Consider the following 26,554-nt stretch of genomic DNA (forward strand, 5'->3'; position numbering starts at 1 on the left):
AAATTATTGAACTATACCTAAAATGAATGCATTTTTGTATGTAAATTATATTTTTATAAATTCATTTTAAAATAAATTAGTAATGACTTGCAAGGGTTCCTTTAGTTTTAAAATTCAGTGATTAATGAGCCTAGTCCCCCACAAAATCCTCTTTGACTATAATACATTTTATCAGGTTATACTGATATTTCAGAAAAATGTGGGCAGAAGATACCTCAAAGTTCTCTTAGTCAAAAAATTCTTCTGATGCTTGAATCTCCTCTATAACATTTATACCAAGTCATTCAGTCTTTACTTAAATATATTCAAGAAGACAGAATTCACTCTATTTTAAGAAAATCCATTTCATTGTTTTGGTAGGTCAAATAATTAAGAAAGGGTTTCCTTATGATAATCCAAAATCTCACTCCTTGTAGGTCTCACCCATGGAAACACTCATGAAATAAATTTAATTTCTTTACTCCCTGACAGCCATTCAAATATTGGAAGAAAGCTATCGTGTTTCTCGTAAATCTTCCATTTCCCAAGTTTAACATCCACACTTCCTTTATTCTTCAAATTAGATGATTTTTAGTGCTCTCACCATCCTCAGTGCCTTCCTCTTGGCACACTTGGGTTTGTCAATATCCTCCTTCATAAGTGGTGCCCCTCAATCCAATACAATACAGATGCTCCTCAACTAATGATGGGGTTACATCCTGATAAACCCATGGTAAACTGAAAATATCCTAAATAGAAAGTGCATTTTCAACCTATGACGGATTTATCCAGACATAACCCCATGGTAACTTGAGGAGCTTATTGAATGAGTATTGCTTTCATACTATCATAAGATTGATAAATCCTAAATCGAACCCTTGTAAGTCAAGGGCTGTCTATACAGTTGTTCCTTCGTATCTTTAGAGGATTGGTTCCAAGACACCCTCGGATATCACAATCTGCAGATGCTCAAGTTCCTTATAGTAGTTGCATATAACCTACACACATCCTTTTGTATACTTTAAATAATCTCTAGATTACTTACACCTAATGCAACGTAAATGTTCTGTAAATAGTAGTTACACTGTATTGTTTTATATTTGCATTATTTTCTATGTTGTATTGCTATTTTCTAAATTGCTTTTTTTCTGAATATTTTCAGTCTGTGTTTGATTGAATCTGTACTTCAGATATATTCTAACCAGAGCAGAATAGAGGGTGATTGCCACTTTTTCTCCTTCTATACATTAAATCTCTATTGATTCAACCTAATTTGAGTAAACTTTCTTAGTATTTTTGGCTTATGCAGTGCTTATAGTCAATAAAATGTACCAAGTGACTCACATATGCTGCTTTTAAAGCCATATTTTATCTACTTTGTTCTTGTACAATTGGTTTTGGGATCCAATTACAGGATGTTTTGTTGTTTCCTGTTTGTCTTCGTCTTGCTAGAATAGGCTCATCATTTCAACCTATTAAGGTCCCTTCAGATCTGACTCTATCTTCTAACAAATCAGTTACCCTTTTCAGCTTCACATCATATGTACATTCAATCAATATTCACAAATGTCCTCATCTATATATTCCTATTCTAAGTTCATATGGTACATACCACACAATGATGTGTGATTGAACAGCCTTTTATTATTTTCTAATTATTTTATATATGTAAATATTGTTTCCGCATTAATATTTTAGGCTCACTTACAGAATAGATCATGTCTTCTACTTATTCTATAGTGCTTGGCACAGATTAGGCATTTAATATTTGTTGACTTGGAATCTCAGTCAGGGTATTTTTACAGTATAGCTGTATCAAATGAGTCACAGCTGACCTTCATCTTATGTTTCTTTAGTGGTTTTTTTTTTTTTTTACATCCATATAGATGCATTTGTAGGAAAGGTACATCTACCTAAGAATTACAAAAAAAAAAAAAAAAAAACCCTCAGAATCAGTCAAGCACAAGCTGATGAAGTACAGAGGCCACAGTGCCATCTAGTGAATATCACTAGTTTATGTCTGCTGGTCCCAAGCTCATTTTTCGAACTTTATATGGTAAAGAGAAACAATATATAAGCAGCACATGAGACATAACTGTCTTCACTTTAGGTCACATAAATATTCTATGAATAGTCTCATCTTTGTGTCTGTTGTAAGTCTTACAGCCATTCTGTGGTTTGAGAGTGTGGTTCAGTTTTATCAAACTATAGTAGTGCTAATGACATTCATGTACCTAAACTGCAGTTGCAAGCTGAGGATGGGACTTCTGTACTGAGTTAAAGAGTACCCAACTGTGCATTCCCATTAACTTACACAGACTATCACCAAAACAAGTCATTATCCATCTGTCAACTAACATTAAGGTTTTATTATGGTTTGCAGCAAAATCCCATTATATCAAGGTGTGATAAATTGCTTCTGTATTTAGAACCCAAGCTCATTTCCTTCATCCTTAATCCATTCAAACCTATGACTTGCACAAACCAAATATTTTTAAATCCTCAAAAATAATATAGCAAAATCAGGATACCAGGCTTAAGGCACTACAAACACCTCAAAGGCAGAGTTGATATCTATGAAACGACATTGTTTAATATTGTCTCATGCAAAGTACTGAAGATATCTGAATGGATAATAGCAATTTAAAAATTTTTATTTATACAATTTAGAAAACAAACCAAAGAAATGATCTATAATTGGCATTGTTATCTCAAAAAGAGGTTGCCAAGTGTGCGAGCTAATGAATCTGTAACCTAATCTACTAAAAAGTTCAAGGGAGTCTATTTCTCAACTCCTTTGGCCTGCCCAAATTAACTTCTGACCTATGATTCAATATTTCATTTTAAATCAAAATAAAATGCGTTCTCACCCTCAAAAGAGAAAAGAGCTGAGCTGGAGAAAGTTATAGTGGGATGATTTTTAATAATATAATCTCATTCAGTTCTGATAATCAAAGAGCACTCACAGATCTTAATCACTATTAATTTCCAAATTATGCATAGTAGCAAGGACAGAAATAGCATGAGGAAATGGAATTCCTATATTAGAGGAAGTTGATTGACAGGTATTTATTGAGTCTTTATAACTATTTTTAATGTAATGAGCATCTACTATGCATTAGGCACTATGCTGGGTACAAGGGCAAATAAAGATAAGATATGGTCTCTGTCCTCAAGGAGGTGACTGACAGTCCAATAGATGACTAAGGCAGGTATAGAAATAACTAAAATATAATGAGAAAACAAGTATCTAGGGATAAACAGAACTGTTACAAAGTCTTGGAGGAAAGGCAAGACAAGGAAATTTCCTCAGGAAGCTAAGAATGTCATTAAGAGTTAGGCTTTGAAAAAGGGAATTTTAAGCTAGGCTTTGAAAAGGGAATTTTAGGGATGCAGGAAAGAGGTAATTTGCAATGAAGAAGCATGAAAAAAGATACTGAGGTAGAAAACATAGATCATGGCTAGGAAGCAGCAAGTACTCCAGTTGAGGACAAAACAGTTTCCATGAAAGTAGGTTGTTACAAAGCCAGAAAGCCCCTTGGATTATGTCTCCTGGCATGAGTCTACTTCCCTTTGACTTTCTGCTATGTTTTGATCTAGCACAAAAGCCCTCACCAGAAGCCAAGCAAATGCCAGCACCATGGCCCTTGAACTTCCCAGCCTGCAGAATCATGAGCTTAAATAAACCTATTTTCTTTATTAATTACTCAGTCTTAGGTATTCTGTTATACCAACACGAAACAGACTAAGACACCACTACTTCCCTGATCACATCTCCTAATTCCCCTAATGTTCCCTCAGCTCCAGCCACAAAGGTCTCTTTGCCATTCTTTAAATACCCTAGGGCCTTTGCAGTTGTTATTCCCTCCATCTGGAATGCTCTTTTTCCTCAGGTCTCTACTTAAAAACAATCTTCTCAGTGAGGACTTCCCTGACCACCCTATCTAAAAGTTCAACCATTCATCCGCCTCCGAAACATTTAATATCACCCTTTCCTGCTTAGTTTTCTCCTTAGCACTTATCAATATTTAATATACCAGGAGTCAACAAACTATAGCCTTTGGGCAAAATCTGGCTCACCATATTTTTTGTACAGTTCATAAGTTAGAACAATTTTACATTTTAAGTGACTGAAATAAATCAAAAGAATCATATTTTATGACACACAAAAATTACATGAAATTCAAATTTCAGTATTCCAAAACATAGTTTTATTGGAACACAGCCACACCAATTTGATTACATACTGTCTATGGCTATTTTCAAGGCACAACAACAGAGTTGATTAGTTTCAGCACAGACTGTATGGCCTGCAAAACCTAAAATATTTACTGTGGTTCTTTACAGAAAGTTTGTTGACCCCTATAATATAACATAATACTTATTTATCTTTTTATTGTTTGCCTCTCCTAGTGGAAAATAATGGGGACAGCAGTATTTGTCCATGTGGATAAAGGTTTTTATATATTTTGTTCATTACTATATCCCCAATGCCTATAACAGTACTTAACACATAGGAGACAATAAATAAATATTTTTGAATGAATGAACACTAAAAAATTGGATTAGAAAGTTTGGCAACAAAAAGGACACAGAACTGAAGTTTGAGGAGGATTACAAAGTTGAAGGAAGGTTTTTGGATAAAGAAGACTTCAAGGTAATTATAGTGACAGGAGAAAGAAACAGTAGGCCGGGCGCGGTGGCTCACGCCTGTAATCCCAGCACTTTGGGAGGCCGAGGCGGGCAGATCATGAGGTCAGGAGTTCGAGACCAGCCTGGCCAAAAAGGTGAAACCCTGTCTCTACTAAAAATATAAAAAATTACCCAGGCGTGGTGGCCCATGCCTGTAATCCCAGCTACTCAGGAGGCTGAGACAGGAGAATTGCTTGAGCTCAGGAGGCGGAGGTTGCAGTGAGCTGAGATAGCACCATTGCACTCCAGCCTGGGCAACAAGAGTGAGACTCTGTCTCAAAAAAAAAAAAAAAAAAAAAAGAAACAGTAGAGAATGATTAAACAGCTAGGGTTGAGATCTGTGGAGTAAGGTCCCCAGACAAAGTTACTTCTTTCTCGTAGGTAAGAGAAAAGAAAGGATGGGTGAAGAGGTGAGAAATTGATGAAGTTCATGTCAGTGGCTACAAGCTCAGCAAATCACACGATAAGATCTTTTGCTACAACAAAGGAGAAAGCATGGGTGCTTAAGGACAGAAAAAAAATGTTTTGGAATTATCACTGTGGGGAATGTGATAAAAACTCAACAAGAGTCAGTATTATTGACTACCTAGCTGAAAAACCATGAAATTTTAGCAAACCCAATAAACATGGTTTCATAAATTTTCCCAACAATGCTCAAGCAACTCAAAGGAAGGAGTGAAGAAAGACAATGAAAGCTAACAGAGGTTAGACACTGGCGAGGTGGGATTATTAAAATATGATGGATTGTGTATTTTTTTCACCTTTCTGTCTGTCCTAGTGCATAAGAGGATATTCATTGCATATGGAGGGTATCCAATCAATGTCTGCTAAATTCAAGACAAGGATGAAATGGAGAAATATACTAACAGTAATCAACAAAGTTACCTTGAATATATTCAAAATATCCTTTGGTTTCACCACTAATCTGGCCATAAATGATACAGTTACATATTGAGTACGCACCATTAAAATACACCTGGTTTACTGTTCTCCTATTCTTCCTAACCTCACTATTAATACCATTTGAATTTCCAATTATAAAGTCAGTGCTATACTAGGCTCTAGGACCAAACTTGACATTAGAAGAGATGTAAGTAGCATTGCTTAAGTCTCAGAAAACTGTATCTAGTCAACTTGTATTCCTCTTCTGGTCATTGCTTCCCAGTTTGGCTCCCAATGCAGAGGCTCTGCTCTTAAAAACAGCCTCATATCCTGGCCCCTTTAGTTGTGGAGATCTACTTTGCTCTTTCTAGTATGTCTGCACACACTCCTATTCCTCAAAGATTTTGTGTACTGTCTCAGAGTCCAAATATCTGTGATTGAAACCCTGTTCCCTGCTGTTATGTTTATGTGATGCCAACCACCTGTGTGCCTGACTTACAGACTATTTCCAACATTTAGATTTCTCTCATTGCCATGCTCTGCTTATCTGCCCATTAGGATACCATGATGTCAGCTGCTTGGGTGAGTTGAAGGCAACTATACTTTGTTCATCTCTGTAACCTCAGAGCCTAGCATAATGTCTGGTACTGTGTTCTTTCTTTCTTTCCTGACTGGCTGATTAGATATCCTCCCTTAGCCTGCAAATGCATCCATTCCCCAACTAGCATGTCTACATCCAGATATAGGTCCTTCCCAAGCTGCCTAGCTCACTGTGTCATAAATCATGGAAGTTATAAAGGCTCTGTGGTTGCCTTCTTTATTAGTCTTTAAGTAAACAGTAGGCAACTACCTTTCTGAAATAGTGCTGTCCTGTGCAGAATTAGGTAACAAAATCTACATGATCATCTTCCTTTTAGATCTTAAACTGTAGGTAACTATTTTCTGAAACAGTTAAATGCTGGCCTGTACAACATTATGATGAATTAAGTAACATTTCAAGTTCTCTTCCAGGGCTGTGACTTTATAACATATAAACTAAATAGCAAATATTTTCTTGAAAGAAAATCTAAAGTATTTAAGTCAGATAAACAACTCTTCAAAAATAAACCTTCAAAGAAAACATCTGGAATCACTACCCTTAATCACCTAGGTGAACAAAGGTTAGACCTGTCATTAAAACTTGAAAGGCAACAAAAACCTTCATATTTCATTTGGGTTCACACTTGTCCTTCTAGTTCTTTGTCCTTCTAAGAGCCAATACCCCTCATTACGTGCATACCATATGATAACCAAAGGAAGAAATGTCCTAATTGCTTTGGAAAGTATTTCCGTTCTATCTTTAAACAAGCTTTTATCTTCTTTGCCTTCTAGAATTTTGTCCTGATAAGAAATCAGTTAAAGAACATTTTCTAGGGTGGTTGGAAAGGCAAGAGATAACAACCTAGAAAGTGAAAGAATGGCCACTTCATTCAAGTATTTGGTCTCAATGAATGCTTGACAAAAGTGTGTACTTCAAAATTTAGCTTGCTGCAAAGGACAATATTACAGATGGTTAGTAGCAGATAACTTTGTTCAGGAGTTCCAATGATATATTACCTTTCAGAATAGGTGTGAAAAATAAAGGGTAAGTAATAGAATTAATGGTATTCAAAATTCTCTCTTTCTTTGGGAAGTTTCACTCTATGTTTACAGTGTGCAAATCAAGAAAATGTCAATTTGACCTTGTTCTATATGAGGGAACTCTCAGACATCCTAAACTAACAGCCAAGAAGTCACAGCATGGCATCTATCTCTCTGCCACTGCACATAAGAACATTTGCTACCTCTGAAAATAGATAAATCAAAGGACCTTATCAAGTTGTTGCAAATTCAGGTAACAGCAAGCCATGTTCCTCTGCAGCTTGGTGAAGTCCAGATCCATTTCATCCGTTGAATAAAACCTCAGAGAATAATAGTACCATTGTAGGGCATCAGTGTAATTTTGTACCTAAAGTTTAAAAAGAAACAACAAAATCACAGCGATGTCGCTACCCTATCTTTCCCAAGTCACCTCTAGAAACAAATAAAAGATGCTGTTGGTTTCTTTTTTAGGCAATCAAAACACAATATCCTTTATATAGGGTTCTAAGTGCATTTTATTATCAGTCTTGGTCAACATAAGTTTTAGATAAGGTGGCAATCAGTATTCTTTCTTTTTCGTACACATTAGAAATTTCACACATAGGATGAAGAGTCTAAGAGTGTAGTAAACCACCCCAGAAATCTTAAAATCTATTTTAAAAGTTATTAAAACAACAACGACAAAAATTTTAAAAGAGAACACCCATAATTCACCATGCTAATGCAGCTATTTTCATTTATCTATGTTCAATTTTAACTGTATTCTTTTGTATATTTACCTAGTTGTAATCGTAGCTTATATAGAATTTCATGTTCTATTCTTTCCATTTAATTGTGTTTTATACATATTAATCTATGTTGCTATGTAGTCTTCACAGTAATCAATTTTAGGAGATACATAACATTTAATCAAGTATATAATGATTTTCTTAATGTTAGCTATTTAGTGAATTTGCAGGGTTTTTACTATTGTAATTGATGCTGCTGTATTTGTATACAAAAATACATTTTTCTCTTGAGTAAATTTAAAATTTTCAATGGTAAGAAGCTAGCTAGGGAAAATCTGATAGGAATAACCTGGATAATTATTTCTTAATCTAAGAAAACTGAGACTGCTTATAAACCAAGGTAAGGTAAATGATTCCCTTGTACCCTATCAAGAAGCTTCATATTTTTCAATTAAGAATAGGAGCCATTAGGACCTTCAAGGAATAAAACACCCTCTTCAACTAGAAACAATTGTGCTGAATAGGTAAAACACTGCCTTTGACTATTACATTAGTCATAGTAGATTAGAAATATGTCATATTAGAAATAGTCAATTAGAAATAAGATTACATTCCTCTCCAGTGTTGGAAGTGGATGTTTTAAGAAAATTATTCAGCAAGACTGGAAAATGAGAGGAAAGAAAAAGAATCAATAGAAGAATGGGAATTCTGAAGTAGTTCTTCACCTATTCAGTAAAAAAATAAATAAAGGCCTTATAAAAGAGAATACGAATATCATTCTATCTTGTGGTACCTGACCATAAGACCTAGGTTTCTACATGCTCCTATAAGGGATTCTCTTTCCTTCTCTTGGGTCTAATTCTTTGTTTCTCAGATTTTGTTCCCTTTTTTCTCTTCACGTCTTTCTCCTACAAAACCTACCGTAACATTTTTTGGAAAACAGTTTTATTGAGGTACAATTGACATATGAAACACTATGAATATTTAAACTGTACAATTGTTTTGATATATATATATATATACACACACACACACACACACACACACACAGCTAAAACCATCAACACAGTCAACGGAGTGAACACATCCATCACAACCATTTTTTCTTTGTAATCCCTCAATCCAGTTCATTCTGGTCTCTCATACCCCAAGCAGTTATGGATGTGCTTTCTATAATTTTCTATAACTATTAATTTTTATTTTATAGGCTTTTATACAATGGAATCATCTAATATGTATTAATACTTTTTTGCCTGGCCCCTTTCGCTCAGCAAAACAGTTTCTAGATTTATCCCCATTATTGCATCTATCAATAGTTCATTCCTTTTCATTGCTGAGTAGTATTTCATTGAAGGACATACCAGTTTGTTTATCCACTCACTTGTTGATGGACATTTGGCTGTTTCCAGTTTTTAACTATTACAAATAAAGCTGCTATCAGCTTTTACATGCAAGTTTTTGTATGGATAAATAATTCCTTTTCTCTTGAGTACATACATAGGATTGAAATGGCTGGATCACATGATAGGGGCAAGTTTAACATTTTAGAAAACTGCCAAACTATTTTCCAAACCGTCTGTACTATCTTATATTTCCACCATGAAGTTCCAGATCCTCAACATCTTCATCAGCATTTGGTATGGTTAATCTTTTCCATTTTGGCTATTCTAAGAATTATGTATTGGTATCTCCTTGGGGTTTTCATTTGCATTTCCCTAATGACTCATAAGTCATCTTTTTTTGTGTGCTTATTTTCATGCATATATCCCTTTTTGGTGAAATGTCTGTTCATATCCTTTGCTAATTTTTGTATTGTTTTTCTTTGTACGTTGAGTTTAGAGAGTTCTTTCTATGTTTTAGCTACTAGCCCATTATTGTATACATGGTCTGAAAATTTTTCTCCCAGTCTCTAGCTTTTTTCATCTATTCAACAGGATCTCTTTTTTTTTAAAGTATAATTTTCACTTTATTTTCTTCAGAGGATAGCTTTTTTTTCAGTCCTTAAGGACTCAGCTCCATATGTAGGCTTTGGTGGAGGTTGGTGGGCAGCACCCATAGGTCTAAATCAGGGTTGGGGTGTTTGGTCCTTACCGGCTTCACGAGATTGATTCTGGACTACCTTGCTGTGAATGGTGCAACTCATGCAGTAATGTAGCTTCACAAACAGCTTGGGAAGCACATAGACATCAAAGACACTGGCTTCAGCTATGTCCCTGATAGCTGTGGCCTCTACTATGTTTTGTTGTTTTCTTTGTTTTTAGCTTTTGAGACAGGATCTTGCTCTGTGACCCAGGCTGGAGTGAAGTGGCATGATCACAGCTCACTGCAGCCTTAAACTCCTGGGCTCAAAGGATCCTTCTGCTTCAGCCTCCTGAGTAGCTGGGACTACAGGTGCATGCTACCACACCAGGCTAAATTTTTTATTTTTGTATAGATGGTGCTCCTTTATATTGCCCAGGCTGGTTGGTCCCAAACTCCTAGGCTCGAGCAATCCTCCTGCCTCAGCCTCTCAAAGCACTGGGATTACAGGCATGAGCCACCACACTTGGCTTTCTACCATACTTTGAATGATAAACTTCTTAACATCCTTGTCTTTCGTCACATATCAAGTGCAGTTCATGCAGGGAATAGGCTGCACATGACCTGGCCTAGATCCTGAAGATTTTCTCCTATGTATTTTTATTGCACATTTTACATCTAATTTTATAATCTATTTAATTTTTGTATAAAATGTGAAGTTAAGGTCAAGGGTTTTTTTTTTCTATGGATGTCCAATTTCTCCAGCACCATTAGTTGAAAACACCATCTTTTTCCATTGAATTACTTTTGTGCTTTCTCAAAAATCAGTTGAGCATATTTGTGCGGGATTATTTTTTGGTTTTCCATTCTGTTCCATTGATCTATGGATCTATGTCTCTAATGATACCACACAGTCTAGATTACTGTAGCTATATAAAAAGTGTTTAAATTGAATAGGGTAATTCTTTCTGTTCTATTCTCTCTCAGGTTGTTTTGGCTATTTTCTTTTTATAATTTTTATTTTAGGTTTAGGGGTACAGGTGAAGGTTTGTTACATAGGTAAACACATGTCACAGGGGTTTGTTGTACATATTATTGCATCACCCAGATATTAAGCCCAGTACCCAATAGTTATCTTTTCTGCTCCTCTCCCTTCTCTCATCCTCCACCCTCAAGTAGACACCAGTGTCTGTTGTTTCCTTCTTTGTGTTCATAAGTTCTTATCATTTAACTCCCACTTATAAGTGAAAACATGCATAATTTGGCTTTCTGATCCTGTGTTAGTTTTCTCAGGACGATAGCTTCCAGCTCCATCAATGTTCCCGCAAAAGACATGATCTTTTCTTTTTTATGGCTGCATAATATTCTACGGTGTATATGTACCACATTTTCTTTATTCAGTCTGTCATTGATGGGCATTTAGGTTGAGTCCATGTCTTTCCTATTGTGAATAGTGCTGCAATGAACATTTGCATGTATGTGTCTTTATGATAGAATGATTTTTATTCCTCTGGGTATATAGCCAGTAATGGGATTGCTGGGCCAAATGGTATTCTGCTTTTAGTTCTTTCAGAAATAGCCATACTGCTTTCCACAGTGGTTGAACTAATTTACACTCCCACCAACAGTATATAAGTGTTCCTTTTTCTCTACAACCTTGCCAGCATCTATTATTTTTTGACTTCTTAATAATGTATCTTGGCTATTTTCATTCCATTGTTTTATATATAAATTTTAGAACAATCTTGTCTCTCTATATTTTTCTGATGCTTTTGTTTATAACCAATTTGTATCTTTATGTTTAAAGTACATTTCTTTTAAGCAGTACATAAACTTGGGTCTTGCTCTTTTATCCAGTTTGACAATCTCTGCCTTTTCACTGGGGTCTTGAGGTCATTTTCACTTAATGTGATTTTTTTTTCATATGCTTAGATGTAAATCTATCATCTTGCTATTTGTCTTCTATTTGTGCCATCTTTTTTGATCCGTCTTTCCTTTTTCTGCCTTATTTTAGATTATTTGAATATTTTTATGATTTGATTTTATCTCATTTTTTAAAAAAACTCTTTGTTTTGCTATTTTAATGGTTGTTTTAGGGTACATAGTATACATGTTTAACTTATCATAGTCTATCTTCAAGTGATGTTATACCACCTCACTTATGGTATACTTCCATTTCTTTCTTCTTGGCCTATATGTTCTTGTCATGCATCTTACTTTTACAGGTTATAAACTGCAGAATACAATGTTATTATTTTTGTTTAAGCAATAAACTATCTTTTAAAGAGACTGTAATAGTAAGAAAAAAATCTTATCAATTACTCATATAATTACCATTTCTGGTATTCTTTATTCATTTGTATGGATTCATATTTCCATCTGGTGTAAGTTTCCTTCTGCTCAGAGGACTTCCTTGTAATGTAGATCTTTGAGTGATTAGTTATTTCAGCTTTTAAATGTCTGGAAGACTATTTTGCTTTCATTTTTTAAAAACATATTTTTATTATGGTAAAAAACACATAGCATAAAATTGACTACTCTGCAACCAATCTCCAGAACTTTTTCATCTAGTAAAACTGAAACTCTATACTCATTAAACAACTCCACATTTTCCCCTCCTCCTAGCCCCTGGAAACCACCTTTCTTTCTTTTCTTTTTCTTTTTCTTTTCCTCTCTCTCTCTCTTCTTTCTCTTCTCTTTTCTCTTCTCTTCTCTTCCCCTCTTCCTTTCTGTTTCTTTTCTTTTCTTTTTCTCAGAGTCTCGCTCTGTTGCCCAGGCTGGAGTGCAGTGGCACAAACTTGGCTCATTGCAACATCTGCCTCCTGGGTTCAAGTGATTCTCCTGCCTCAGCCTCCTGAGTAGCTGGAACTACATGCGTGCGCCACCACACTTGGCTAATTTTTGTATTTTTAGTAGAGACGGGGTTTCACCATGTTGGCCAGGCTGGTCTCGAACTCCTGACCTTAAGTGATCCACCCGCCTTGGCCTCCCAAAGTGCTAGGATTACAGGTGTGAGCCACCGCGTCCGGCCCATTCTACTTTATTTCTCCACGGATTTGACTACTCTAGGTACCTCATGTAAGTGGAACCATACAGTATTATTTTTTGTGACAGGTTATGTCACTTAGCATAATGTCCTCAAGGCTCATCCATGTTATAGCATGTATCAGAAGTCCTTGCTTTTTAAGGCTAAGTAATATTCCATTGTTTGAGTATACCCCATTTTATTTATCCACCATTTGTTGATGGAACTTGGGTTGCTTCCACCTTTTGGCTGCTATAAACATGGGTGTGCAAATATCTTGCTTTTAATTCTTTTGGATATACAAGCAAAAGTGAAAATGCTGCATCATATGGTAATAACATTTTTAATTGTTTGAGGAGCTGCCATACTATTTTCCATAGTGGCTACACTATTTTACATTTGTACCAACTACTTTCATTTTAAACAATACTTGTGCTGGATACAGAAATTTTGGCTGACAGGTTTTTATTTTCTTTCATTATTTTAAAGATGCTGCTCCACTGAGTTCTTGCTTGCATTACTTCCAACAAGAAATCTGACGTTCTCTTTAATTTATTCCTCTGTATATAAGGTGTCACTTTTATCTGGCTGCTTTTAGGACATTCTCTTTATCACTGGTTTTGAGAATTTTGATTACGTGCGTTGGTGTCGTTTTGTGTTTCTTGTGTTTGGGGTTTGTTAAGATTTTTCTATCTGTGCATTTAGAGTTTTCATTAAGTTTTGAAAGTTTTATTTCTTCAAATATTTATTATCTCCATCCTCATTTGGGAATCCCAGTTACCCGTATATTAAGCTACCTAAAATTGTCCCTAACCTCACTGAACTCTTTTAATTTTTTTAAGGGTTTTTTCCCTGTGTATTTCATTTTCAATAGCTTCTTTGCTATAACTTCAAATTCATCAGTCTTTTCTTCTACAATGTCTAATATGATGTTAATACTATCCAATGTGCTTCTCATCCTAAACAGAGTTTTCATCTTTATAAGTTTGATTTGGGTCTTTACATATCTTCCATGCCTCCACTTAACTTTCTGAATGCATGAAATACAATTATAAGAGATGTCCTCTGTTAATGCTAACTTCTATGTCAGTTCTGGGTCAGTATCGATTGATTGCTTATTCTCCTCATTATAGGTTGCATTTTCATGCCTCTTCACATGCTCAGTAATTTTTTTGCTGGATGCAAGACATTGTAAACTTTATCCTGTTGGGTGCTGTACAGTTTTATATTCCTATAAATATTCTTGAACTCTGCTCTGGGAAGCAATTAAGTTCCTTGGGATCAATTTGATCCTTTCACACCATAGGTTTATAATTTTTAAGGTAGTTCTGGAGCAGGACTTAGTGTAGGACTAATTATTTCCCTCTTCTGAGACAAGACCCTTCTGAGTTTTCTTCCCAATGCCCCATGAATTAGAGGTTTTCCAGACTGGGTGATAAGAACAGGCCTTATTCTCAACCCCATGTGAGTGCTAGGCACTGTTCCCGCTAATATTTTTAGATGGTTATTCTCCTAGCTTCAGGTAATTTTGCTTCATGTATGTCCTGATCAGAACTCTGTTAAACATTGGAAGAGGACCCTCATCTCACTGAAGCTCTTTTAAGTCTTTTATTCAGTGTGTTTAATTTTGAATAGCTTCTTTGCTCTGACTTCAAGTTTATCAATCTTTTCTTTTACAATGCCTAATCTACGCTATGTGGTCCTCTTCAGTACTTTGTCTTATAAATTCTGGCTGCCTTGGTCTCCTCAGACTCAGCTGCATCTCAAATCAGGACGCTTGCCAGGCTCTGCTTCAGATCCCCTTCTTGTGCTATACCCTGGAAACTCAAAGCAGTAAGCTGCACAATTGTAATGCTCACTTTCTTTCTTTCTTTTCTTTCCTTTTTTTTTTTTTTTTTTCTGAGATGGAGTCTTGCTCTGTCGCCAGGCTGGAGTGCAGTGGCGCGATCTCGGCTCACTGCAACCTCTGCCTCCCGGGTTCAAGTGATTCCCCTGCCTCAGCCTCCTGAGTAGCTGACACTACAGGCGTGTGCTACCATGCCCAGCTAATTTTTTGTATTTTAGTAGAGATGGGCTTTCACCATGTTAGCCAGGATGTTCTCGATCTCCTGACCTTGTGATCTGCCCACCTCAGCCTCCCAAATTGCTGGGATTACAGGCGTGAGCCACCGCGCCCGGCCAATGCTCGCTTTATTTCTTATCTCCCAGGGACCATTCTCCTTCATTGCCTGATGTTCAGGGTCATAAAAGCCTTTTTTTTTCTTTTCGTCTATTTTGTCTTGTCCTTTGTGGAGAGGGGCTTGTTGTTCAAGAAGGGACATAAAACAGTCCCTGTTACTACATATTAATTGCAAGTGGAAGCAAACACAACTTTTTTTTTAATGGTACGTCCCATCTGATTTATATACACAGGGACACAAATGTATAATACACAAAGATTAGAAGGAAATATACCAAAATTATAAATGATTGTTCTTTGCTTTAAAAAAACTTATCTTTAGGTTTACAGGAAACCTGAGTTGTCTTGTAAAGGTTTTTTTTTTTTCCATTTTTTATTACACCATTAAGTTTTTAAAGGGAATAAAACTCTTTCTCAGCCCTCATGTTAAAAAAATTACATTCTTATATCTTAATATCAGCGATGACATTTCCCTACACTGTAAGCTCTCAATGGAGAGGAATCATGTCTTATTATTTTTAATAAACTCTTGCACAATGCTCATTAACACTCTATATTGTGAATATTTAATAAATATATGGTATCTAAACAGAGATTATTGAAGTATTTGATGCTCTTTTATTTTTATAGTGAATGCACTATTTTTTGTTGCAGTGGAGAAATAATATAAAGAATGAAAAAGAGATTATTCTCAAACCTCAAAACTACTGGCAGCTTTTCTCCACAGAATGTTGTGTAACCAGTTCATTGATTCTGCTGTCAGTTGTCTTCCTGTTTGGTGAGCTGAAAAAAAAAAAAAGCTCTGAAAATAAGAATCTCGGTCTATTACATTAAGTAAAGAGAGCTAACTATACTCAGAACCTATAATCTTTAAGTAATGGCTACACACAAAAAAATTCAGACAGGTTTTCATCATCAATTTTAGGTTTACTACCATAATTGATAATATAATGCAATCAGAGTTTGCTAGAATCACAGTAATTCTCCCATCAATCTGTGATAGTTTTCCAGCCTACTCTCTTTTTAACTGATTTTCCACATTCCAAATTAGATCATCATCTGGTGCCTTAATAAGGTTATTGTGAATGAGCAGACAGCAATGCCAGAAATCATTAATAAGAAGTGCTTATACTATTATGTGCTAAATAGATCAGATCAAGTTCACAAGAAAGGCCAATTATGCCTTAAAGCCTTTGTAAAATACTTTAAGACCATGCTTACACATAAACTTTATTACTTTAAATCTTAACTTGCGTTGATTGTTTCTGGTCTAGACATTTACAGAGTTCAAATACATTAGCACATTAAGGTAAAGTCTAAACTATAATAGAATTCTGCACCTCCTCTTCTGCCCTTTGGCATAAACTATCAATTTCCACAAAAGTCTTGACTAGAACATTAGGAATCTCTGACCCTCTAGCCCAGTCAGCAAATGTAGTTTGTTCCATGACTTACTTAAAAATACTCACATGAGAGTAAACAGCTACTAAATGTATCTACCTGAAATATTATAATACTTTGAGAGTGTAAGTGTAACTTAGATGTCACAATAGAACAGTCTAAGTGGAATTTTAGGAAAATGAGTTATTCTGTGTAATCAAGTTTTCTGGTCAACTGGCAGTTTACTTTCTTTAAATAAAAATCACTTCTGAATTTAAAAAGTCTGAATATTTTCATGAAAGTTCTTAAATTTTCTAAAAAGTAAACAAACTTCCTACTTTTCTTAAGCATAATTCAACTTTTTCTTGACCACTTGAGGTCAACATTAACAACTATTTTATTTTATTGTACTATTAATATATCACAGTGATGCCTTTGGGAGTTGTTATACAGTACAGATTGTTGTATTAAAAATTTGAATCTGTTTTATAAAATTGGTAGAGTTTTTTTTCCTCCCTATGGTCAGGCTATCTGTATACTTCCCTTTAAACCTTTTCTCTATTTGCAAAGTGCTACCATTAAAATGTTAAGAGTAGGAAAACCGGATAACCAAGTTTATCAAAACTGGGTCTAAAAATAATTGGTAAATGCCTGGAGGGAGGGTGTTATCAGTAAAATATGGTTCTTAGAGATCATCTACTCAGATGACTTCCTTTAAAAAATTAATGACTTTGTTTTTATAGAAACATGAATTGTGCTTATAAAAATTCAAACAATATGGTAGAGTATTTAGAAGAAAGCAACACGTCACCTAAAATGCCACCATTCAGAATAAACCCCAGTGTTAACATTTAGTGACTATCACTCCAATTATATCTCTACATGCACTTAGTTGGAAGGACGAGGTGGTGAAGAGAATTTTCTAAGAAAGGGATCTTACTATCTGTGTTCTCAGGGTACAGAAGTTCTGCAGGGAGGCAGAGGATTAGGGGAATGCTGAGCAGATTTGGCTCCACATCTCTGCTTTAACCAGAAAAACTCTAATCTATTTCATTCTGGGTGGGGTTCATATAAGATTGCATCACAAAAGGATGCTGCTGCTGAAAAGAAGTTAGAAACCAGGAGTTTAGTTCACAATCATCATTTTATAGTTGAAAAAAAAAATCAAGGTCCTTTGACTTGCTCAAAGGTACACAGCTAAATTGAGATCAAACTAGAGATATTAAATTAGGCTTGTAACCTCACAATATTCCACCACATGTGAGCTTTAAGCTCAGAAGTTTGTCTGTTTTCAATGATGTTTTCTTATTTTTGCTTAGTTTCTCATTCCACTTGCCCAATTTGTGGGATGTGGACAGGTGAGGTGTTACTGTTAAAAGACCATTAGGGAGGAAGGAAAAAAGGAAGTGGAAGAAATCCATTGACTTGAGGATTTTGCTATTACTCTGACATCTAAGAATTATACACAAATTAATACGTTTCTAAAACACTTGCGAAAATCTTACTGACCTAAAAAGATTTCTTCAATCTTCTCCTTGGCAAGAAGTTCTTCCTTCCTTTGTAAAAGCATGTCAGTATGGAGTATCAGAACTTTTCCAATATTTTCTGATGACTTAAAACGTTCACGAATAATCGTCAGGAAATGAAACCCAACAGAGTCTCTGTACAATGAGACACAATTTTAAGCAATGCGAACAGAAAAACTGGTTATTGATCAATGGGACTAAAATGTATTTCAGTGTGAGCAAAATAAGCCAGATAAAAGCATATCTGAACTCAGGTAATGTTATTAAATGTCTAAATAAGCTTAATTTGTCAATATTACATGATTTAATTTAATTTCAGTTTATTAAGCCATAAACATTTTCTATTAACACCTATAGTCAGATAATCATTTCTCTCCTAATATCTAATTTATGTTTTTCCCAGAGCTGATTGCAAGCTTTAAAAATTGGTTACCGAGATCCAGTGAAGTTACATGAAAAGACATGAGAAATTTACTAGTTCCTCGGCCAAAACCTCTTTCTAAAAACTTGTTTATGTTTGATTACACAAATAATACACTAGTATCTTCTATTTAAAAATGTAAACAGTTCACGGGTTGGAAGACTAAATATTGTTAATGTGTTGATATTCCCAAAGTGATCTACAGATTTGCAGATATTTATCCCTATTAAAATCCCAGGCCAGGTGTGGTGGTTCACGCCTGTAATCCCAGCACTTTGAGAGGCTGAGGTGGGCAGACTGTTTGAGCCTAGGAGTTTGAGACTAGCTTGGGCAAGATGGCAAAAGCCTGTCTCTACAAAAAATTGGCAGCTGTGATGGCGCATGCTTGTAGTCTCAGCTACTAGCAAGGCTGAAGTGGGAGGACTGCCTGACCCTGGGAGGTCAAGGCTGCAGTGGGCTGTGATCGGGCTACTGCACTCCAGCCTGGGCGACAGACTGAGGCCCTGTCTGAAAAAAACCCCAAAATCCCAATGATGTGTTTTGCAGAAATGGAAAAAATCCATCCTAAAATTAATATGGACTTTGCTCAAGGGACCCCAAAAACCCTAAACAAACTTGAAAACAAAGAGCAAAATTAGAGGATTTGTACTTTCTGATTTCAAAACTTATTACAAAGCCATAGTAATGAAAATGTGTGGAACTGGCATAAAGATAGACATATAGACCAATGGAATGGAATAGAGAACGCAGAAATAAATCTTGTTATATATCATCAAATTATTTGTGACAAAGGTGCCAGGACCATTTAATGGTGATAGGACAGTCCTTTCAGCAGATGGTGATAGGACAGTCCTTTCAGCAAATGGTGCTAGGAAAATGGGATTTCCACATGCAAATGAATGAAATTGGATTCTTATCTCATATCATATACAAAAATTAATTCAAAATGGATCAAAGACCCAAATGGAAGAGCTAAAAAACTGTTTCCATGGGACCAAGTGATCCTATATACAGAAGACTCTAAAGACTCCACCAAAGAACTCTAAGAACTAATAAATTACTTCAGTAAAGTTGCAGGTTACAAAATCAACATACAAAACCCAGAAGCGTTTCTTTGTGCCAACAATAAAATATCCAAAAAGGAAATCAAGAAAACAATCCTATTTACAATAGCATCAAAAATATATAAAATAGTTGGGCACAGTGGCTCACGTCTGTAATTCCAGCACTTTGAGAGGCTGAGGAGGGTGGATCACTTGAGGTCAGGAGTTCGAGACCAGACTGGCCAACATGGTGAAACCCTGTCTCTGCTAAAAATGCATAAATTAACTGGGCATGGTGGCGCATGCCTGTAATCTCAGCTACTCAGGAGGCTGAGGCAGGAGAATCACTTGAACCCAGGAGGTGGAGGTTGCAGTGAGCCGAGATCTCCAGCCTGGGTGACAGAGTGAGTGAGACTCCATCTCAAATATATATATATATGTATATATATATATATATATATATATACATATATATATATGAATAAAAGTAACCAAGTAGGTGAAACATCTGTACACTAAAAACTATAAAACATTGATGAAATTGAAGAAAACAAAAATAAAATAGAAAGATATCCTGTGTTCATTGATTGAAAGAATTAGTATTATTAAAATGTCCACACTACTCAAAGTGATCTACAAATGCAAGGAAATCCCTATCTTAAGTCCAATGGCATTTTTCACAGAAATAGAAAAGCTAATATTAAAATTTGTATGGAACCACAAAAGACTCTGTGCCAAAGCAACCTTAAAAACAAAAACAAAATTGGAGGCATCACGCTTTCTGATTTCAAATTATACTACAAAGCTATAGTAATCAAAGCAGTATGGTACTGGCATAAAAACAGACACATAGACCAATGGAACAGAATCGAGAGCCCAGAAAAAAACCCCAAAAAACCAAGTATATATAGCCAACTAGTATTTGACAAAGGTGCCCAAAATACACAATGGAAAAAGCACAGTCTCTTTTGTGCTTGGGCTGGGTGCAGTGGCTCACTCCTGTAATCCCAGCACTTCAGAAGGCCGAGGTTGGTGGATCACTTGAGGCCAGGAGTTTGAGACCAGCCTGGCCAATGTGGCAAAACCCCATCTCTACTAAAAATACAAAAATTAGCCAGATGTGGTGGCACATGCCTGTAATTCCAGCTATGTGGGGAGGGCTGAGGCACAAGAATCACTTGAACCCAGGAGACACAGGTTGCAGTGAGCCAAGATCATGCCACCACACTCTAGCTTGGGTGATGGAGTGAGACTCTGTCTCAAAAAAAAATGTGTTTGGACAACTGGACATCCACCTGCAAAAGAATAAATTGAACACATCCTACGGCACACACACAAATCAACAGAAAGTGCATTAAAAACTTAAATGTAAGACTTGAAACTCTAGAACTCCTAAAAGAAAAAAATAGGGAAGAAGCTCTTTGAAATTGGCCTTGGCAAGGATTTTTTTGTATAGAACACCAAAAGCAAAGGCAAAAAAAATTTTTAAAGCAAAAACAAACAAATGGGACTATGTCAAACTAAAAAGCTTCTGCACTGCAAAGAAAACTTCAATAAAATGAAAAGTCAAACTAATTTACATTCCCATCAACAGTGTAAGTGTTCCTATTTCTCCATAGCCTCGCCAGCATCTGTTGTTTTTTGACTTTTTAATAATTGCCATTCTGACTGGTGTGAGATGGTATCTAATTGTGGTTTTGATTTGCATTTCTCTAATGATCAGTAATGCTGAGCTTTTTTCCATATGTTTGTTGGCCACATAAATGTCTTCTTTTGAGAAGTGTCTGTTCATATTCATTGCCTACTTTTTGACAAGGTTTTTTTTTTCTTGTAAATTTAAGTTCTTTGTCAATTCTGGATATTAGACCTTTGTCAGATGGGTAGATTGCAAAAATTTTTTCTCATTCTGTAGGTTGCCTGCTCACTCTGATGATAGTTTCTTTTGCTGTGCAGAAGCTCTTCAGTTTAATTATACCCCATTTGTCAATTTCAGCTTTTGTTCAACCATTGTGGAAGACAGTGTGGTGATTCTTCAAGGATCTAAAATCAGAAATACCATTTGACCCAGCAATCCCATTACTGGGTATATACCCAAGGAATATAAATCATTCTATTATAAAGATATATGCACACGTATGTTCATTGCAGCACTATTCACAACAGCAAAGACATGGAACCAACCCAAATGCCCATCAATGATAGACTGGATAAAGAAAATGTGGTACATATACACCATGGAATACTACACAGCCATAAAAATGAATGAGATCATGTCTTTTGCAGGGACATGGATTAAGCTGCAAGCCATCATCTCAGCAAACTAACACAGGAACAGAAAACCAAACACCACATGTTCTCACTCATAAGTGGGAGTTGAACAATGAGAACATATGGAGACAGGGAAAGGAACAACACACTCTGGAGCCTGTCGGGAGGTGAGGGTGAGGGGAAGGAGAGCATCAGGACAAATAGCTAATGCATGTGGGGCTTAAAACCTAGGTGACAGGTTGATAGGTGCAGCAAACCACCATGGCACACATATACCTATGTAACAAACCTGCACGTTCTGCACATGTATCCAGAACTTAAAGTAAAAAAAAAAAAAATACAGAATGCCCCAGTAAAATTAGAATTTCAGATAAACAAAAATTATTTTTTTAGTATTAGTGTGTCAAGTGCAATAGCTGGGATGTGCTTATTCTAAAATACTAGACATTGTTTATCTGAAATTTCAAATTAACCGAGTCTTGTATTTTATCTGGCAACTCTATTCATGAAACACCAGTTGCAAGAGATCTCGCCTTAATAAAAAGAGACCCATAGTTTAAAAAAAAGAAGTACCTTATTTATACATAGGTAGACATCCATTTACAAGGGTTATGATTAGATCGGTTTACTTTGAATCAATAAGTATTTCCTTAACTCTCTGCTACACAAATTTCAAATATATACCAAAGTGGAGAAAATAATGTAATGAACCTACACATCATTATTATCAGGCTGTAACAACATCAAAGCCAATTTTATTTAACCCATCTTTCCACCTCATTCACACACAGAGACACACACACAGACACACACACACACTCATGCTTTTGAAGTAAATTCAAGACATCCTATTAATCCACTTCCTAGTATTTTAATTATCTATCTCTTAAAGATAGAAACTATTTTTTGTAAAAATCATAAACATAATACTATCATTACAGTTTAAAACTTAACAAGATATCCTCAATATTCTTAAGTATTTAATTACTGTTCACATTTATGTAACTGTCTCATACATTATTGATTTTAAGTGTTTGACTCAGGATCTGAATAAGACTCATACATTTCAATTGATTAAAATATCTAAGTCTTTTTAATCTAAAAAAAAAAGCCAACAAATACCTTGATTTTGGACTTCTGGCCTCCAAAATTGTGAGAGAATAAATTTCTGTTGTTTTAAGTCATCCCATCTGTGGTAATTTGTTACAATACTCAGAAAACTAGTATATACAATAACCAAAATCTTAAAAATAACTCAACAGATGAGCTTACAGCAGAATGGAGAGGACAAAGGAAAGAATAAGTGAATTTGAAATAAAGTAGAGTTATGTGCAGTGGTTGGTGCCTGTAATCCCAGCTACTTGGCAGGCTGAAGTGGGAGGACTGCTTGAGTCCATGTGTTTGAGGCTGCAGTGAGCTATGATTATACCACTGCACTCCAGCCTGGGCAACAGAGTGAGACCTTGTTTCAAAGAAAAGAAAGAAAGGAAAGAAAGGAAGAAAAAGAAAGAAAAGGAAGGAAGGAAGGAGAAGGAAAAATAAAAAAGTAGAAATTACCTCGTCTGAACAACAGAGAGAAAACAGACTGAAAAAAAAACTGCATGGAGCCTCAGCGACGTGTAAGACAAAAAATGTACATTATGTCATCAGAACCCTGGAAGAGGAGAAGAAAGGTAGGGCAGAACAAATAAATATTCAAAGAAATAATGTCTCAAATATTTGGGAAAAAACATAAACCTAGAGATTCAAAGAGCGGTGCAAACTCCAAACATGATAAATCCAAAGAAATTCCATCCTAAGACATGTCATAGTCAAATTCCATCCTAAGACAAAGAAAAAAGTCTCGAATGCACAGAAAGAGAAATGATACCTTACCTACAGGAGCCATTTCACTGCTAGGAATTTACCCACTTGATTTGAAAACTTAGATCTACTCAAAAATCTTCCCGTGAATGTTTACAGCAACTTTATTGATAATCACCAAACACAGGAAGCAACCAAGATGTCCTCCAATAGGTAAATAGATAAACAAAGAGATGAGCTATCAGTCACAAAAAAGACATAGAGGAACCTGAAATCCATATTGCTAAGTGGAAGAAGCCAATCTAAAAAGACTACATACTGAATGATTCCAATTATGTGACATTGCAGAAATGGCACAAAAGCAAAAAGAAGGGCCAGTAAGAAAAATAGAGAGTGAAAAGATGTGGTTGCCAGCATCTCAGGAAGATGAAGAGATGAGGCACAGAGGATTTTTAGGATGGTGAAAATACTATGTGTGATACTATAATAGCAGATACGTGTCATTATGCATGTCAAAATCCACAGGACTTTACCACACAACAAGTCAATCTCAATGCATACAAATTATATATATAATTATATATAACTAGGTATTATATATATTATATATAATTTGATATTTTATATATATATATAATTTGGGAGGTTGGGGGAATCCTCAGATGTAATAGAGACTGTGACAAGAGACTCTAACAAATGTGTGGAACAACTTCACTAAAGGAAATAGGAGGACTAGATACTGATCTAAGTAACTCTGGAAATAAGTAGAGTCTGTAAGAATAAAGGCAAAAAGAACTGCACATAAGCACTGTACTCTAGTTGACAAAGTTGTTTCTCATGAGGGTACAGGTGAACAATTCTGATACTGCTTTACATGTATACTAAAATTGAACAATTAAAAAATTAAGTAAATGAATGATGGATGGTAAGAGCCAGGTTTCCCACTGTTGGATTGGGAACAGATAAGCAAGGGTAATCTGCAAGCAAGGCTAGAATGATCTAAGTGCTAATGAATTAGAATAGGAAACATCAGTAATAACTTATGTTTAACTTAATATAGATACAGATGTTTACATACCAAAATATTTATATATATATGTCTATATACTCAGATTAGTATACACACATATATTTTCTTTGCTCTGTCAACTAATAAGGCCTAGAAGAAATGACACCCCAGTAGCAACAAGCACAACTAACATTCAGATCTTGGTTACTAATATACTTTGCCAGTGAGAGGAACTAGATCTCCTAGGAGAAATGGTTGATTCCAGGATTGGGGCAAGAAATGTACAAGATGAACCTAGAACATTCTATGTTGTCAGAAAGAAAGGAATTGCTTATAAAAAACAAAACCACCCACACTGATTGGGGTATGTCAAAAGGGTGCAGGAGTCAATTAAAAGAGCTCCCAATGGCCAAAGCTAAAACAATCTGAACAACAAAAATGTAGTATTGAATTATAACCTAAAGAATAAAATACATATTCCCAAGTCCGTATTGATATAAAAATGGTTGAACAAATTAATGAATTAGGGAGAAGAGACAAATTTCCCATGTAGAAGAATTCAAAATAATTTATCTAGATAAGTATGCCTTTAAGCAGGGGAGCATAACTCCACAACTGCAAAGAATATAGTATGTAAAAAGGAAAAATGGATAACTTCAAGGTGTAAACACTTGATGAATACTCAGCCAACTAATCAAGGCTAATATCAACATACATAAATCATATTGACAGTATATACCCTTGATAACGATGTAATGAAAATGGTACTTTATCTGACTGATCTTCCTCCCCAAACCCATAACCCCAGTCTAATCATGAGAAAAATATCAGAAAAAATCTAATACATAGGTATCCTACAAAATACTTGATGGGTAGTCTCAAGACTGTCAAAATCATCAAAAAGAAAAATATATCTAAGAAACTACTATGGCCAAATGAAGTCCAAGGAGATATGACAACTAAATGTAATGTGATATCACAGGTAAGATTCTGGAATAGAAAAAGGATATTAGGTAACAACAAAGGAAATTGGAATTAACGATTGATTTTAGGTTAATAATAATGATGTATCAATATTGGTCCATTACTTATGACAAAGGTACTATATAAGATGGCAATACTAGGGGAAACTGTGTAGAGTGTATATGGCAACTCTTTGTACTATCTTCTCAATTTTTCTGTAAAACTAAAAGTAAACTAAAATATAAAGCAGAGGTTAGGTACAATGGTTCACGCCTGTAATTTCAGTGCCTTGGGAGGCCAAGACAGGAGGATCAATTGAGGCCAGGAGTTCGGGACGAGCCTGGGCAACATAGTAAGACACCTTGTCTCTACAAAAAAATTAAAAAGAAAAAGAAAATTAGCTGAGTGTGGTGGTGTGTGCCTAGGGTCCTGGCTACTCAGGAGGCTGAGGCAGGAAGATCACTTGAGTCCAGGAGTCTGAGGTTACAGTGAGCTACAATTGCACTCCAGCCTGGGTGCTAAGAGTGAGGCCCTGTCTCTAATAAATAAACATTTTTAAAAAGGTTTTAAAAGTGTATATAGATCAGAAAATAAAAATTTAAGTGGCAAGCTTAAGCTGTAACACATCAATAATTACAAATAATGTAAATGGTCTAAATATGCCAATTAAAAGAAAGAAATTGGCAGCATAGACTAAAAAAAATACACCAAGAAAACAATCAGCAAAATCAAAAGGCAACTTACAGAATGGAAGAAAATATTTGCAAACCATATATCCAATAAGAGGCTAATATCTAAAATTGTAAGGAACTCATTTAACTCAAGGGGAAAAAAATCAAACAACCTGATTTAAAAATCTGCAAAGAACTTGTACAGACATTTTCCCAAAGAAAACATACAAACAGCCAAAAGATATTAAAAAGATGCTCAAAATCACCAACCATCAGGGAGATGCAAATGAAAACTACCTGTTAGGATGGCTATTGTGAAAAAGTCAAAAGATAAGTGTTGGTGAGG

The 26,554-nt window shown here is 35.5% G+C and overlaps 1 protein-coding gene across 2 annotated transcripts in view; it reads right to left on the minus strand.

Moving 5' to 3' along the window:
- The window catches only part of TEX11 (testis expressed 11), a 381,570-nt gene that overhangs the window by 135,965 nt on the left and 219,051 nt on the right, over window positions 1-26,554 (minus strand). For both annotated transcript variants that reach the window (XM_016944288.4, XM_054676447.2), the window contains exons 14-16: window positions 18,014-18,165; window positions 15,822-15,907; window positions 7,403-7,540 (exon numbers count right to left, since the gene is read on the minus strand). In XM_016944288.4, coding sequence (XP_016799777.2) covers window positions 7,403-7,540; window positions 15,822-15,907; window positions 18,014-18,165 — 376 coding nt within the window. The remainder of the gene's footprint in view (window positions 1-7,402; window positions 7,541-15,821; window positions 15,908-18,013; window positions 18,166-26,554) is intronic.

Source organism: Pan troglodytes, chromosome X (genome assembly GCF_028858775.2).
Source record: "Pan troglodytes isolate AG18354 chromosome X, NHGRI_mPanTro3-v2.0_pri, whole genome shotgun sequence".
NCBI lineage: Eukaryota > Metazoa > Chordata > Mammalia > Primates > Hominidae > Pan > Pan troglodytes.